Source organism: Gordionus sp. m RMFG-2023, chromosome 1 (assembly GCF_954871325.1).
Source record: "Gordionus sp. m RMFG-2023 chromosome 1, tfGorSpeb1-WG-v2, whole genome shotgun sequence".
NCBI classification, from domain to species: domain Eukaryota; kingdom Metazoa; phylum Nematomorpha; class Gordioida; order Chordodea; family Parachordodidae; genus Gordionus; species Gordionus sp. m RMFG-2023.
This window is the reverse complement of record NC_088775.1, coordinates 70987262-71005528: the sequence shown is the minus strand read 5'-3', so window position 1 is coordinate 71005528 and position 18267 is coordinate 70987262. Positions and strand designations below refer to the sequence as shown.

General features: G+C 28.6%; 1 protein-coding gene across 1 annotated transcript in view; it reads left to right on the top strand.

Annotated features, from left to right (window-relative positions):
- Positions 1-3259: 3259 nt before the first annotated feature.
- The window catches only part of LOC135931494 (uncharacterized), a 49959-nt gene continuing 34951 nt past the window's right edge, over positions 3260-18267 (top strand). Inside the window, exons 1-7 of the mRNA XM_065468647.1 lie at positions 3260-3346; positions 3652-3888; positions 11560-11597; positions 11654-11823; positions 11866-12417; positions 15958-16191; positions 16266-16530. Of these exons, the coding sequence (XP_065324719.1) occupies positions 3654-3888; positions 11560-11597; positions 11654-11823; positions 11866-12417; positions 15958-16191; positions 16266-16530 (1494 nt within the window). The 5' untranslated portion in view covers positions 3260-3346; positions 3652-3653. The remainder of the gene's footprint in view (positions 3347-3651; positions 3889-11559; positions 11598-11653; positions 11824-11865; positions 12418-15957; positions 16192-16265; positions 16531-18267) is intronic.

Below are 18267 nucleotides of genomic sequence, written 5' to 3'. Positions count from 1 at the left end.
ATTTGAATTCCGTAATTAATTTGGTTAACCGTCTTTATAAAAAAATTGTAATACGCTAAAGAAATGTTTAGAGGTCGAATTATGGCCAATTATGAAACCACTAACGATAAAATTTATATCCTTCTTTAGAGCTTCCTTAATAGAGGTTAGTGCTTTAATTACTTTTGTAGCCGAATTTAAATATAAAAAGTTATTTACGAAAAAAACAAAAATAAACAAATAATGGAGACGTGCCAAAACAAAAACCAAAGTAGTACTAAACATCCGATTTTGCCATTATTTAGTGCTCAATTAGTAAATTTGAATTCCATAACTAATTTGGTTAACCGTCTTTATAAAAAATTGTAATACGTTAAAGAAATGTTTAGAGGTCAAATTTTGGCCAGAAAATTATGAAAGCACTAACAATGAAATTTATATAATTCTTTAGAGCTTCCTTAGTAGAGGTTAGTGCTTCAATCAGTTTAATAGCCTAATTTACAATAAAAAAGTTATTAACAAAATATACAAAAAATCTGTCATCGACAAACATTTTATTTTCACAATTATTTAGTACTTATTTTGTAAAATTTAAACCCTAATTAGTTTGATTAAAAACCCCAAGTAATTAAAAATGCATATTGTCTTTTTGCACTTAACCTATCAATTGTTTCCGTAGATCATCTGTCATATTTGAGTAAATGTTTCAGAAGCTTATATATATTAAGGTTCCCAAAATACAAGAATAGCTATAACCAAGTCACAAAATATTATTTCCAATACTGCCTAAATGGGTCCATTGAACTCCATTCTTGTGTAATAATTATATAATTTTTATTATTTTATTGTAACAACTACATTTTTTCTCCAGCATCTATTATTCTGAGGTGTCATTGAATGATATGATTAAAAACATTCTCAGAAATTTTTTATTCTTTATTCAAATTGTTCTTTTTACATAGTTTTATTTTATTCGAAAAAATTACGCATATGTTTATTTCTATCATAAATTTTAGTTATATTAAGATCACAATATTATGAAATACCCGTCGAACTGTGCTCAGGCCTAATTTTTTTAAAATAAATCGGGTTCGGGCTTAATATTTTTTAAAAAAGGGCCGGGTAGGGTTGGGACTTAGAAATTTTTTTAAATATATCTAAATTTATCAATTATATATTGAATTTTTTATGTAAAATAAAAATATTTGATTTTATTTATAGAAACTAGACAACATATAACATATGTCTTTTATTTTGAGTAATTTTAAAATTTATTTTCTATATTTTAAAAAAATTTCTGGTTTGGGCCGGGCCGTCAAAACTTTTTTAATAAAATTTCGGACCGGGCCGGGCTTGAAAAATAAGGCCCGATGCAGATCATTAATACTTATGCAGGAATTCTGAGAGTTACCCTGATTCGATTAATTACTGCCATATTAATCCTTCAAATTTTCTGACACCTATCTAGACGCCTAAGAAAATTTTGGCCCAAAACTTTAAAAAATTATATTCGATTCATAAATTTGACGTTCGTCTTTATTAAAGTTTTATTATTAAAAATTTTTTTTAAAAAATTATATCAAAATCAAAATGTTTTTTACAATATTATGGAAAGTTATTTAAATATATAAGAATGTTTGACATTATGGAAATGTGTTACATACTATAAAAATTTACAAGTAATCAAAAATTTTTTGAGTAATGTAAAAAATTAATTACAGAATTTCCCACATGTGAATAATAAATCAACACTCAGCTGTAAACCATATAATAAATAGAAGCCTAACAGCTGCACACATTCCAAACAATCTTGAACTATCAAATTTATATCAAGTAGATGGTTTAAGACATGATGGTATGACAACCATACCTTGGGCCCTCGGCAAATCACTCATATGGGACTACACGTGTGTCTCATCATTCCCTTCAAACATAAATTTCAATTTAATAACACAGGCAGAAATTAAAAAGACAAACAAATACAAAAATTTTAATAACTTCATATCTCCAGTAGTGACTTCTATTAACGGGCATTTTTCGCCTTCAACATTTATTTTTTTTAAAAATCTGGGTAATAAAAACGACTTTTCACAAATGAACCCAGAGAATTTCTTTTTATTCGACAAAAAATTCAAATAGAAATTTTTAGACACAATTATGGTTCCTTTTTGGGGACTCAATTATAGAATTTTATTTTTAATTATATAATTATAAATTTATAAATTATAATTTTTTTAATTAGGTTTTATTACTATTTTATAATTTTATATATTTTCATAATCCTTAGTGTATTACAATTTTTTATAAAGACGGTTAACCAAATTAATTACGAAATTCAAATTTACTAATTGAGCTCTAAATAATGGCGAAAAGGGGATGTTTAGTACTACTATAGTTTTTGTTTTGGCACGTCGCCATTATTTGTTTATTTTTGTTTTTTTCGCAAATAACTTTTTATTCTTCAATTCGGCTACAAATGTGATTGAAGCACTAACCTCTACTAAAGAAGCCTTAAAGAAGGGTATAAATTTCATCGTTAGTGCTTTCATAATTTTCTGGCCAAATTTTGACCTCTAAACATTTCTTTAATGTATTACAATTTTTTATAAAGATGGTTAACCAAATTAATTATGGAATTCAAATTTGCTAATTAAGCACTAAATAATGGCGAAAACCGGATGTTAACTACTACTATAGTTTTTGTTTTGGCACGTCGCCATTATTTGTTTTTTTCGCAAATAACTTTTTATTCTTAAATTCGGCTACAAATGTGATTGAAGCACTAACCTCTACTAATGAAGCACTAAAAAATGATATAAGTTTCATCGTTAGTGCTTCCAAAAGTTCCACCAACTTTACGCTAAAATCGTGACGTCTTAATTTTTATTTAGCTTATAACTTTTTTCCCATATGGCGATTAACCAAATTAATAACGGAATTTAAATACATAATTAAGCACTAAACAATGGCGATAACCGGATGTATATTACTACTCTAGTTTTTGTTTTGGCATGTCGCCAATATTTGTTTATTTTTCTATTTTTCGCCAATAACTTTTTATTCTTAAATTCAGCTACAAAAGTGATTAAAGCACTAACCACTAATAACTAAGCACTAAAGAATGATATAAGTTTCATCGTTACTGCTTTCAGTCAACCTTTAAGCGTGAAGTTGGCACAAATTTTTTTTCTTGCTTATAACTTTTTTTACTTAAATTCGGCTACTATACGGATTGAAGCACTAATAAGCACTAACGAAGCACTAAAAATGGACATATGATTCATCGTTAGTGCTTCCAAATGTTCGGCCAACTTCACGGAGCTCAGTTATACTCATAAATATGAGTATCCATATACCAATTTTCCTTGTTAATAAATATTAATAATTTTACATATTGTATTAGTAAACGCGTTTAATGTCAAATGAGTATTTAAAAAAAATGCAAGTATTATAACATAGATAGTTAATATATTAATATTTATTATTAACTACCAAAATGATATTATTCATTTAGCTTTAATTATCTTAAATTGAATTGTAAGTATGCCAATAATTAATAATTAAATATGTTTATGCCTATTTAAAATATAATTCAAAATTAAATAAAGGGTAGAAATGACTAAATAATATATGATGTTTTGATTCAATTGTAAATATTTTATATTATAACAGATATGAATAATCAAAATTGTAACATTAATAATAATGCTAGTCAGACTTTTAATAATCAAATACAAGATGATTGGAAGAATTATGAATGGGAAGATATTAACACACCCCAAATTAATTATAACAATAACCTTGAAGTTCATGAACAATATGGAAAATTATTAATTAATTCTGAAACAAAAGACAATGTTTCTATGATGCTCTTTCAAGATGACAAGCATACAAATATTTATGATAATAGTAATATAACTCATTGTTTAATATATTTAAATTTTTTCCTAGAATAAATATCAATTGTTAATCATATTTTTTTTATTAATATTTTATAATCTTAGTTTGCTTTAGTTAAATAGCTTATCTTATTAACATTTAAATATATTATATATGATAATCAATCAAATAATAGGATTAGTTAAGAACATATAAGTTAGAATTGTTATCTATTTATCAATACTTAAAGTTGTTTATTGATACTATTTTTAAATAAAATTAAAACAACTCTTTGATATTAAAAATTGTTATCCCAATTAATAATGAGGTGTTTGCTAGCTTAATCCTTTATTAAAAAATTATAAGTTTTATTTACTTTAATTGTTTATCATGCATTTATATAAATAAACTTTTTATAAATTTAATATAAGTCAGTAAGGTTATCAATATGCAAATTTAATATTTAAATTAGAGGTCAGTACTTTCCATCACAAATTGTCTCATGGGAATTTTCTATAAGGTTTTCTAGACCAGTCCCTAATTACTTCTACATAGCCTGTAAAATATGGTCACTGCAAATGTTTGACCTCTATAATTTTATGAAGGATGGCGACATAAATTTCCCTAATTGCCATCTTTAGACATTTTCATTACTTCATGCCTTACCCAGAAATTTTTTTTTGCCCAGTCCATGCCAGGTTACATCAAATAATTAAAAATTAGAAGTCAGAAATTTATTTGTATGGTTATTGAAATAAATTTAAACAGTTTTTTTAAAATTTTTAAATTAGCACTCTACTTTTCTAATTGAATACAAATTTTATTATCATAATGATTTTTGGTTTATGGGTCATTCTAGCACAAATGACTAAAATACCATATTTTAGCAACCATAATTGAAAACAACTGGAACTTCATATGATGGTTATGTAGTGTCTAGTTTAAATAATTATTGAAGTCTTAAAGCATAGATCTAATGGATCTTGAGTTATAGACTCTAAAATTAGAGGTCTGCAAAAGTAGGCCCAGTCCATACATGGCATAGCCCAAACGTGCTTTGGGCTGGGCTTAGGCCTAATTTTTTAAAAAAATTGGGTTTGGGCTGGGTTGGGCTAATATTTTAAAAAAATTTAAGCCAGGTCGGTTGGGCCTTGGAAATTTTTCAAAATATATTTAAGATTTATCAATTTTATTTGACTTTTTTATGTAAAATAAAAATATTAGATTTTATTTATAGAACTAGACTCCATATAACATATGTCTTTTATTTTGAGTAATTATAAAAATTAATTTCTATATTTAAATATAATCGGGCCAGGCCTGCAAAAATTAAAAAAAAAATTTGGGGTTCGGACCAGGCCGGCAAAACTTTTTTAGAAAAAAATTTGGGGCTAGGCTGGGTTTGAAAAATTAGGTTGATGCAGATCACTATCTCTAATAGTGTTGTTAAACATCTCATTATGAGCCGATTTTTAAAAACAGCTAATTCAATATTTTATTAGGAAAAATATTATGCAAGCCTTAAAATTTTGCTCATAGGTGATACAAAGGTTTGAACATCTATTAACAAAATCTCGAGGCTTAAACAATATTTTCCTGGCTAAAATATTGAGTTAGCCGTTTTTAAAAATCGGCTCAAATTGAGCCATTTAACAACACTACTCTCAAAGTACAATACAGGGGCATCTTAGTTTTTCTCAAATTATTCGATAAATATTTAGGCCAATTGTATAAATTATATATCACTTTGTATCTTTAAATTCTTATCAATATTTTTTGGGTATAACAAAAATGTGTTATGAATGAGTTCACTGTGATGATAAAACTTGCCAGATATGTTTATTAACAGTATATTATTTAACTAAGAATAAGAATGGAAGAAATAAAAGTATTTTATTTTTCAAAATAAATCCAAATATATAGGATTCGATCTTTAAATATTTATTTTTTGATGCATAATCATTATACAATATTAAATACAGTTGAATATAGCAGAAATCTGCAGGGGTAGTTATTTTAAGCATGATCTGGGTAAATTCTTTTTTCTAGCCCTGTTAGGCCTAGATTTTTTTTTTAAAAAATATTATCTTCACAAGGAATTATATTGATGTCTAAAAGATTACAAAACTTGAAAGAGAAGCTTTTTTTTGAAATTTTCAATAATTGTACATGATAATTGTTTTAACGAGTGTGGCGAAATATGATAGATAGTGCGTTACTTAGCTACTTTTTAAAAATATAATGAATATAACTATAAACATGAAAATTTAAATATAATATCATAATTAATATAATTTTTATGATTTATTTTTTAATTTTAAAATTGAAATTTATATTTTCAATTTGTATTATAAACCTAAATCATCTGGTGTAAATTATTTAAAATGTCATCACAAATGGATGTGAGTCAGACAATGATGATATTAATGAAATGGAAGGTACCTTGGAAGAAAGTATTCTTGATAACAATAATACACATTTTCCATTTCCAAAGTTTGAAAAATATTTACAAATTAACGTAAAACAAAAGGTGGCTACAAATTTATTTGTTTAAAATAAAATATACCTTAAATAAATCTAGTAGCTATAACTTCAAAAAACACCTAAAGGTAATCGTCATATTTAAATTCTAATAGTATTTATTTTATAACAATGTGCATGCTAACAGTTTTAAATAGAAAAACATTGTAATAATTTTAGTATAGGAGAAACTACATCCAAAAATACCAATTCAATTCAAGCTAAATTGATTAATAATATTGCACATGCCAATATTTCTCAGATACTGGCTGATAAAGTTATTGTCAATTTTATAATTGATACAGCCCCAATGTCTTTGGTTGATATTATCATGATGATTTAAGCTCTATCCCTTGGTATAATTTTTGTCACGAGACACTAATGATTAAGATAGCAGATAACTTTGAAGTGATGAAAGATGCTCTAATAGCAGAGTTGTCATCGATATCCTATATATGTGCCATGGCTGATATTTGGACACATAACAGAAGGTAAAAATTTATTTATATTAATAAATTGATCTGATATTAATATTTTTTAGAGTTTATTTGGGAATCACAGCCCATTGACTAGACCCTAAGACTTTAAAAAGAAGATCTGTAGCATTAGCCCTCAAAGGATAATAGGATGCCAGGCATACGATGTACTTGTATATAAAATTTATGATTCATCCCAATTTTAAACTAAAGTGGCCATATATCAATTTCAATGATGCTAAAGATCATCGTGATAGGCTCATTGTAAAACTGAATAGTCTCATATCAAACAAAGGTGCCCTAGTCACAAAAACGAATTTCACTGATAATTTTTTTGAAATAAAGGATAATAATCTAATAGAATATCCTCTAGACGCGATTTTCAATTATAAAAATACTCATTTATATTAAAAATATGTATATAAAATTAAATACTGCTTTGCCCTCAAATGTAATGTTAAAGTAACTAACTAGTAACTAGTTATATTTTTGATAAAAAATAACTGTAACTAGTTATATTTTAAAAATTGTAACTAGTAACTGTAACTAGTTATATTTTTTGAAATATAACTGCCAAAAGAAACTAATTACTTTTAAAAATATGAATTAATTATATTTTTTAATATGTTTTTTTTAAAAAATAATACAACTATTTATTAAAAGAATATTAAAATTATAATTAACATACTATATATATATTCTATATAAAAATATATAATTAAAAGAAGAGAAATTAAAAATAAGATAAAATAATATATTTAGGTTTGGTTGGCGGGGCTTAATGACCCATGTATAGATATACAGTTGGATCGACAAATTTCGATCGATATTCTTTGTCGTAGGTAGAAGCCTTCTTTTGGATCACCTATGATTAAATCTAACCTTTTTCCTATTGTTTTGAAAATTTTAGGGCATGGGGTCCAAATGATCCACATGTATCTGAGACTACCGAAACTAACAAAGATTATTAAGGTAGCTATATTTATTTGTTTTTATTTTCAGCTTTCGTGATGAAGTTGACAAAAAAAGATCTGAGAAAACGATCCACACATATATAATCCCAAGAGAGCGTATACCTTGGTTTCAAGGGACTAGCGTCATTCCATCAGGTCTGGCTTGATTATTAGGACTGAGACCAGAGGGTTACAGCGTAGAAGAAATATTTGTGGCTTTCAAGATTCTATTGGTAATCTAATTGATGGGATAGTGCCTGGGCAATCTACCTTTTGAAAAACGACAGTGTGGGGTTGGTGTCCAAGGCTATCGATATCAGTTTCACAAAGGACACATGATGTTGGCGTTACGATTTCACAGTCTAAAAGACCGATAGCTATTCTAACTTCTTCGTTGGTTAATAAACAAGTCTAAATTAGAACTAGGTATAGTTTCTAATCATTCGTAACTAAGGTGTCATATGGCTGAGGCTGGAATTATTTGATCCAGAAAAAGAGTCGTATTGTTGTCATTCTGTATACTCGTGGTTGGGTTTAGGTGGAGAAAGAGCGATGGAATTTTCTTTGAATAGCTTTGATGTGTAAGTAATCGACGCAATGCTATGTCAATGGTAAATTCCAGTCTCCTTGTTTTATGGAATTTGGATATGAGCGACTTGGAGCATTTTTGCTCCAGAGGGTTAATGCTGCCGTATAATATGGATCGATAGTATCCAAGTCTCCAAGTGTGTATTGAAATTTAGCAACTAAGGATAAAATGGCTGAAATGCTTAAGGATATGGGTGAATGGATACCTATACACCTAGCTTTGATGGAAGGACAACTTGCATCCAGGAGAGTGATGAGAATTTATTATTCAAAATAGATTCGAGAGTATTTCTGGGGACATCAAAATTGTTGATAAACGAAAGGCATGTAAAATTTTAGGAATGACTAAAAAAAATTTAAGTAAATAAAAAGCCTAATGAGCAGGTAAATGTTTTTAAATATTTTTCATTCTATTGAATTTGGCAAAAAATTTATCTCTAAGCTAGTTTTGTCCACTTCAATAAAATTTTCAGGTGGGCAGTCCGATTCAAGGGTGTGATAAATTAATTTTAAATTAAATTTATTAATTTAAAATTTTGTTTAAATGTCTGATTGTATTTGCAAATGATATGCAACAATAATATAATTTGCCGTCCAAATAAATTTTCTTTTCTTAAATTGTTGGTTTCATAATTTTGTAACCAAATTCAAGTAATAAACCAATTTTTTAATATATTTCTTTACAAATTTAGCACAATATATTCCATATTTTATCCTCAATTTGCTGGCAATAATATTTCTACACTGGAATTTCATAAGTAATAAATGTATTTTTTTTTAAATTTTACTAAACTAGATCATAAAACTTAGTATAAGGAAAAATAAAGACTTAGATTATTTTAGAATTAAATAATTTTTGTATAAAATACTAAATTAGTAATCATTACTTACTAATAAGGAAAGACAAAGACTATGAAAGAAAAACATTATAATGCATATCAAATATCATTTCCTTCAACAAGAGATTAATCAAATACCCTTCAGACAAATGAATCATGTGCGAAACCATTGATGTAGTTGGATAAGGCGAGAAAATATTATTGATATTGAACTTATAGAAAATTTTATGAAATCCAATAATAACACATTATCTTTATATGATGATTTCCCAAATTTAAAATTACTTTTTATTAAATATAATGTTGTCCTTACATCAAGTGCTTCCATAGAGCGTTTATTCAGTCGAGGAAGCTCATTTTTGAAGAGAAACTAGCGCGTTTTTTAGTAAAAATTTTGAAATCAATTTGTTGTTAAAAACAAATAAATATTTTTTAAACTCTAATTTTTATGAAAAATAAATATATATTTTTATTTCGATGTAAATATAAATATATTCTATTTCCGATATTTTTTTTCGGTTTAATTATTTTTATATATAAATTAAATTGATATTTTTTTTAAATAATTGATTATAATTTGTATATCCTAATTTTTTTTATATTAAATAATTGCGTTTAGTATATAATTAATGCGATATGAATGATGTATAAAGTAACTTATAATATAACTAGTTACTTTTGAAATATAACTGTAACTAATAACTATGAGATGTTCGTGCATCTGTTTCCTCTAGGGGTCTTAGCGGGGTGAACGCTCTGATACATGGCAGCGCCTGTCTACCTATGTCCCCACCCGCTACAGTCCCCATTCACCCGCAAGGTTGCGCTAAGGGACTTCTGTACGAAATACGACAACCAGGCAATTGCCGACAACGGAGGCTACTTCAGAAACCGATTCATCAGATTAGCCTCCAAATATCTCCCTATCATTAACCATTTGGTCGAGGCAGGCGTAATGAACAGACGGACACAACATTCTGTTCTCCCCTCTTCCTCATACCAAAGCAAGATGGGACGCCGAGGGTTATTTCGGATTTTTCAAACGTCTCGAAAAATTTTATCAAATACCCGTTTCGCCTAAAAACCATACCTATAAGTACCCTCCGTGGTCGGCAATTGCATGGTTGTCGTATTTCGGACAGAAGCCCCTTAGCGCAACCTTGCGGGTGGGACTGTAGCGGGTGGGGACATAGGGCGACGGACGATAGATCCAACTAGTTATGTTTCAAAAGTAACTTTTAACAACACTACTCAAGTGCTAGTGTTGAGAGATTACTTAGTTGGGCGAAACTTATACTTTCTGATCGTCGTTCTAGACTTGGGAATATAGTAAAATGATTTTATTATTAAAATGCAACAAAATAAATAAAAAATGAATATTACCATAATTAGTTATTTTTATTACATAAATTGTAGTCTTTTTACAAATTTTTTATAATCAAAATATATTTAAATATTTGATTTTTATGTATTATATACTATACAATTACATTATAAGCAAAAAATAAAACAAATTTATTTCTAAATTTTTTTACAAAAAGTAGCCAAAGCTACTTTTCAAAAATACTAGTTAATAGCGCTCTTACATTTTTTTTGACAAAATAGCGACAGCGCGCTACTTTTAAAAGTAAGGTTTAACAACTCTGAATAGATGTTTTTGTTTACAGTATTGAATTGTGGTTAGAGGTTATTTTACAGAATAATTAATATATTGCTTAAATATCTATAATGATTATTTATAATATAAAATATATTTAAAAAAATTTATTACCATTATTTCTTAACGATAGTGTCTCTATATTTTTTTTTTTTTATTCCCAAAATTATGATAACGAAATAATATTTAAATTCATATTTTAAATTTTTAAATATGGTATCTGATCAGTTTCATCATTATAACTCATTTTTTGCCGATAATATATTAACATCGAAGATTTTTAAAATTATTGTGTTTTCCTAAAGAGAATTTTAAGGGCTAAAAGGTGATGTATAATTTATACATTAGAACCAAATATTTTTTGGTTTGAGATTCTTAAAACCGAGATTGCACTATATTGGATTTCGAGAGCCCATAGCTCCGGAACCATTTATGCCATAGTTATAAAATTTCGATTTTATAATTTTACAACCTATATAACTATATCACTAAGTTTCATTTATTTTTAAAAAGGTCTGTCAAATTGTTGGTCTATTTGACATAGAATCACCCATATGTGGTTGCTTGGTATGGTAATAAATGTTTACTAAATTAATTGGTTATCATCAAAAAAAAATTCCTGTGTTTTGTTATATTGTTAATTAACAATAAAATGTTTAAAATTTTAGATATTCATATCGACACGATTCCCGGTGAACAGGAACAAGTAATACATTTAAAACGAATAATAAATTTATAGCATAACCCTTTGTTATTATGAAGCATTGTGAAACCACATACCATGAGATTATAAAGGGCGACTTCCAAAGCCATAACCAATACCAAAATATTATTAAAAATTCAGAAATTAACGACTTACATACGATTGGCTCCAATATTGATTACGGAAATACTGTGCCTCTCAACGCCTACAAGTACAAGAAACTTATGAAGTAATATTTGTTGATATTTTTTTTGTGAATTATTTATTTTAGCGACGCATTAACAAATATTATAAATGATGATATAATGAATGATTTGCCTATTCCTAATTTAATCACCCATCATAAAAACGATCGAATACCTCTTGACCTGACGTATTCCCCCGATCCTATATTTTTATATAACGAAGTCCCTAATACAATTCAGGAACCTTTCTTTAAGTCTAACGAATCACCCCCGGTAATCGTTCAGGATTCTAAAAAAACTCAAAATCAAGATGACCAGATTAGTAAATATGATTACAGCATCGAAAATTACTCTAATACTAATTGCGAGTTAATAGCGAGTCCTCTAGCGATGACTAATAAGTTGGTTTTTACCGAAGATAAAAAACTCATCGACTCAAACAAGCTTGGGGAAAGAGTAGTGAATGACCGCGAAATTCAATACGAAGGCGCCAAAATTTCAAACAAGTTGGACCAAAGATTCGAGAATGATGGTGATCGACATAATGCGAGAGACCATGGTAGACATTACGATAGGCAGGCTAATGTATCTTACGGCCCTAGGCGACATCTCGGTTCTGTCATTGGCCCGCTTGACAAGTATGTTATACATAATTTTTTGATAGAAAATATTATGATAATTCGTCTATGTAAAATTTTTAAAATATAAATATATTACTATTTTTTATTGTAGTGTAGTAGTGTAGTAGTATTGTATTATATATATTATATTTTAATCCATCATATGTTAAAATATAAAAGGGTTTTAAAAAAAGTTAGGCTTAGCTTCTTAGTAAGGAGACTTCCAATGAAACTGATGTAATTGGATCTATGAATGCAATGGTGAGTCTTTGCCTAAGGTAAAAACCTTCTCTGGGTTCATCAGTGATTTTACGAATAAGAGAACTGAGTTCCTTGAAGAAGGTTAAAGCACGGCTACTAAATATAGCTAATGTAGAGGGGATTATAGGTATAAAAATGTGTTCATTGGATATTTTTGAATATTTATTAATTTGGATAGCTCTTTGATATCCAAGATGTTTGTGCTAAGATGGGCGGATCTATACAGGAATAGTCCCAAATTAGAAATTGGCCTCTCTTCCAAAGATTTTGGATAATGCTACCTGGACATTTCCTTACAGATTTAAAAAGACCTTTAGCTTCTAGGATCGATGGAATCTGCGCAGATTTAAGGGCACGTTGAATAATGGCATTATTGTGTCTAGGAATACGTTCTTTGCAAGAACGGTAGTGCAGGTTATGTCATCCCTTCGAGTCAACAGGAACATTACATCCAGAGCAGAGGTAAAGTTGGGTAATTGAGCAATTGAGACGTATTTCAATGGCATGAGTGATTTCCATTTTTATGAATTGTAATTGAAGATTAACAGAAGGGATACTCGAGGAACTCGTGCCCAGAGCCATTTAGCAATGATGAAAAGAGAGGACGATCTAGTGGTTGCATGCTTGATAGTACAGTTTCGATGACGCAGTAGGCAACAACCAGGAGGATGTCCTACGACGAATCGTCCACAGGAGAGGGAAAATAGATTTTGTTAATAAGCAGCTTGAGATAAAAGTTTTTTAAGCTACATCAGAAGGAGATCTGATGCCTAGACCGAGAGAGAGGTTGAGTTTAAGCATTTTTCCGAACTTAAGATTTTATATTCCGTAAGGTCCTTGATTCCCGTTTCATATACATTCAAAGGATGAGGATATTTAAAAACAGGAATAGTTCTTAGAGTATAAAGAATGCACGGTATATTAAAAAAGTTTTTCAACAGAAAAAACTACCTATGAGAGGAGAGGAGAAGGATATCACCCAATTTGATATAAATCTCAAGGTTTGAATCCAGAAAGGTGTAAAAGGCTGATTATTTGATCTTGATTAATGACCTTAAAATTGTTTGAGATAATTTCAGAACTGTTTAGTTGGATGAATTCTGATTTATTTTTATTGAGAATTAACCCTAAAGAAGAGCCGATCTCTAAAATTAATCGATCGCATTTTTGACCTCATTGGGTGTGCCATAAATATACCATCATTTATGTACCAGATATGAAGAGAAAGAGAGCAGCAGGCATTTATTGCCTTAATCATTTCGTTGATTCCGAGACAAAATAGCAATGGGCCAAGAGGATCACCCTGTTGAATCCCTTCTATAAAATTTATTTTATATAAATTGAAAAGTGGTAGGATATCGATAGGAAGAAATTCGCTATATCCAAGAAAAAGAGTTCGCTCGAGGATTTTAAGAAAGAATTCCCAGAGAGGGTATTAAAGGCATTGGCAAAGTCGGTCTTAATTAAGATTTCAATTAAGGGAATTTCTAAATGAATACGATTTGTGTACTGCAGCCTCACAACCATCAGTAACTCCATAGATAAGTTGAAAAGGACTCAAGATAAGAGTTGCATCATGCTTAATTCTTGAGGAAATCATTTTGGCAAAGGCGCCTAAAAAATGAGTCTATAGCAATTGGCCTGATATCATTATTGGGGTTTTGCACGGCAATAAATAGTGCACCAAAAAGTATGGGGGACTTAAAATCTAACATCACCGGCCAAAATTTTATTGCAGAAGTTGGAGGTTAGGATAAAGAATGGGAACTTATTAATGGAGAGTTAATGTCCTGAGGAAATATAGGACGAATTCCATCCAGTCGATGGGCGGAATCACGGTGGAATGTAAGGATGGCTTTTCTATCTTTTCCTGTGTGAAATCAGTCGCGCTAATGGAGAATGGAAGAGGATCAATAGGATTGATGGTAGAGTTAGGATATTTAGTGCAAAGCTTGATATAGGTATCATGAGAGGCACCGGCTAGTGAATCATAAGTAGTACTAACCTAAGCGCACCTTTGATGTTTAAATTATCAATTTGCCTTGATCACTAAGGGAGAAGCTCTATTTTTTTTGCACAATAATTGGAGGATGAAATACCAAAAGGTATGGATCTTTGTTAAGGGCGGCATCTTTAATTGCTGAGTTAAAGATTTTGGTAATGATTTGTCAGACACTTTGAAAGTATTAAAACCATAAAAAAATCTGAGCCATTCCTTTTCATACTTAAAATTATGCAAGAGGGAGGAAATGCAATCAGAGAAAGTTTTAGCAACCAAAACTAGCTTTTTTAGGGATTCGAGTAATAACATTAGGCTTGGAGGTATAGAATAAGGAGTATCAGGTAGATGTAGGATTACATTATTGATGTTATCGAGTCATTCTTAACTTTTAAAACTATATCATTATTTAAGAACATATATTTGTGTCTATTGCGAAATGTTTAAGGCATTGTGGGCATCTGTTTGAAGGTTTAAGATTATAATTAATAGTTTCTGAAAGTTGTATATCACGGAGAATTACTGATTCAAAATTTGATTTACCATTATTGGGAACAAATCATTAAATAAAACAATCACAACAAATAATTTGTATATTTTATAATTATGATAATAAATTATTTTTATGGCAATACTAATTAAAATAATTTTTTTTGGAAATCTGTTATTAACAATTTTTATAAGTCATTTTCCTAGTCTCCGAACCCTGAACCCTAATCGGGTTGAGGGATTTTTCACTGAACCTAAACTCGAACCCATTTTTTTAGAAGGAGGGTTCACAGCCCCGCGTTTTTTACGTAATTTTTATTTTAACTTTTAATTTTTTAATATTTTTTATAATTTTATATTAAGTTTTTTTTACGTAAATTTTTATAATTATGTTTTATTTTATCTTATTATTTTTATTATATGAGATCACATAATAAAGCATTAGTAAATTAACATATATATTTATTTATACGTTTTTCTTCTTTACAAATGTTACTCAATTTTTTTACAAATATTATTACAATGGCCGGAAAATTTGTACAAAAAAATCGGGGCCTGATTTATCATAAAATAACTAGCCGAGCCGGGAAATTATTAAATAATTTATTGGACCGGGCTAGACAAACAAATGAATAACTGGCCGGGTCGGGCAACTTTTAAAAATCTTAATGAGGACTGATTTGCAATCTTTGAGTAATACTACTAGATACGTGGATGGAACATAATTCGGATGGAAATTCTGATAATTCATATTGAAAGACGCTTTAAAACTATAACATTATCACATAATTGCAATGATATAATAAAAGGAGAGAAATGCTACGAGGCGATAGTCGTTATATCAACTCAAACCACCATCTCTTGTCCGAGAACGAAGCCGATAATGAAAGCTACCAATCAGATGCCTCCTATTATTACTACCCACCAGGGCCCAGGGGCCACCCAGGATATTTGACGAAGTCTAGGACGTTTCACGATCAGGATAAGCATGTATTATTGGATACCTCGACAACGTCTTCTTACAATAGGCGACGACGGTCCAGGTTTGTTTTATCTTTGTATAGAATACTATCAGAATAATAATTTGATTTTAAATTAATATTCCACACAATTACAGATATCAGAGATATTTTCCTGATTCTAGGGAAAGTTCCTTAGCGCCAGCTCCAGATCTCCAAAACAGGGTCTATAACCGAAGTATTAGGGAAGGTCCGGCCAATTACAATACCGACGTTGAATACGATATGTATCACCGAGTCAAAAATAGTACGACAGGCATAAATAAGAATAGGAATGAACATTCTAGAGGGCGCGGGAGAGATTATCAATATTTGGACGATAAGTATTATGAGAGGAAAACATGCAACGATTCTGAGATTGTGGTTACTTCTATTTAAAATTATTTATTCCTTATTTTTATATGATAGGGCTTCAACGATCCGATTTAATATTTGCCGATATTTATTTCAAACGTCACCGATCCGATACCGATATTTACATTGATTTTTTTGTCATTTTTTAAAAGCGTTTTAATAAGAATATTCGCTTATTCCGGCTCTTAAAAATTTAAAAAAGTTTCAAAGCTTTAAAATTTTAAAAAATATGGCTTTAAATTTGTAGAAGGGTTTTTATTTTTAAGATATATAGGGAAAAATCTCTTATCTTATTCAGTTATGACCCTTTAGAGAATAAATAACACTGTGTGACAAGAAAAATGGGAGAAGAAAATAAAAACAAGTTTTGGTGCAGAATTTGACGCTGAGTTCGAGTCCGTTTTCCAAATTTTCCCTACACGTCAAGTTTTAAAAATATTACCGTATAAAGACAACTTTTCGAAATCTCAAAAATGGTAAAATTTAGGTCTTTATACTGATATATTTTAAAAAGTATCGAATAAAAATCCCTGAAAATTGGTGATAGTGTTAAACTTATATTTCTTTATAAATTTACTAATTTTTATAATTTTTTATCGATTGGTTTTTGAGAAAAATGGTAAAGAATTTCGTTTTGGGGGTCTTAAGTTTTCAATTTAAATTACTATCAAAATTATTAATTTTAGAAGATAAATTTTATATAATTTTGCTTCAAATATGCTCAAGATTATATATTAATTCTAATTATGTTTCAAAAGTACTCTATGCCATGAAAATTTAACCAAAATCTATAAATTAAAAAAGTCGGTACAGATATTTTCGAACTTTTTAATTTGTACTTTTATTGAATTTTCTCTGCATAAAGCATTTTTAAAGCAAAATTAAGGTAATATTTATCTTTTTTAGCTGTATTTAGTAATATTTTATGCATTTATGATCAATTTATACCAAAATCAGATATCTGTACCCACTTTTTTAATTTGTACTCTTTTTGAATTGAGCATTTTTGAAACAAAATTCATTTAAAATGCATTAATTGGTAATTTTTTCATATTTTTTATTAATATTTATCTTTTTTAGATGTATTTAAGAATATTTGTTTTTTTAATCAATTTATATCAAAATATATGATTTTCCAATGGAGTACCTTGAACCCATAGTATGGGCAATAAATAATAATGTCAAATAAAGAGTAGGAAGAAAGGAGAAGAATTATTTTTTTTTGCGGCTATAATTTTTCCTAAACATTTAATTTCATTCATTAATTTTTTTTGAGAACGAAAGCCACAATAAATAAATATATTAATATTAAAAAAGACTTTATAAATAAAGGTAAATTTAAAAAATATAGGTTGTTAAATTGAGTAAGGATTTTATAAAAAAAAATGTATAATAATAATAAGGAAGGTTTGCTGCAAAAATTAAGATATTTTTTTAGTTGTAGGGATCATTAGAACGTTATAAACCTTCAAAAAGTGCTAAAAATGACCTTTTTGGCCACTTTAACCTAAAATAAATAAAAAACCTGACGTGCTAGAAAAAAACTGACAGCGGATTTATAATATGCATAAAAAACTGTCTTAAACATGTTTATTTTATTTTCTCCCAAAAAATCAAGTCGAAATTTGTCACACAGTGTAATTATACATTGACTTCCATATCATTAATGATAATCAGAAATTTACTAATTTATTTTAACCTTAATACAAATAAGTATAAATTATATATCGAACCGATATTAATATC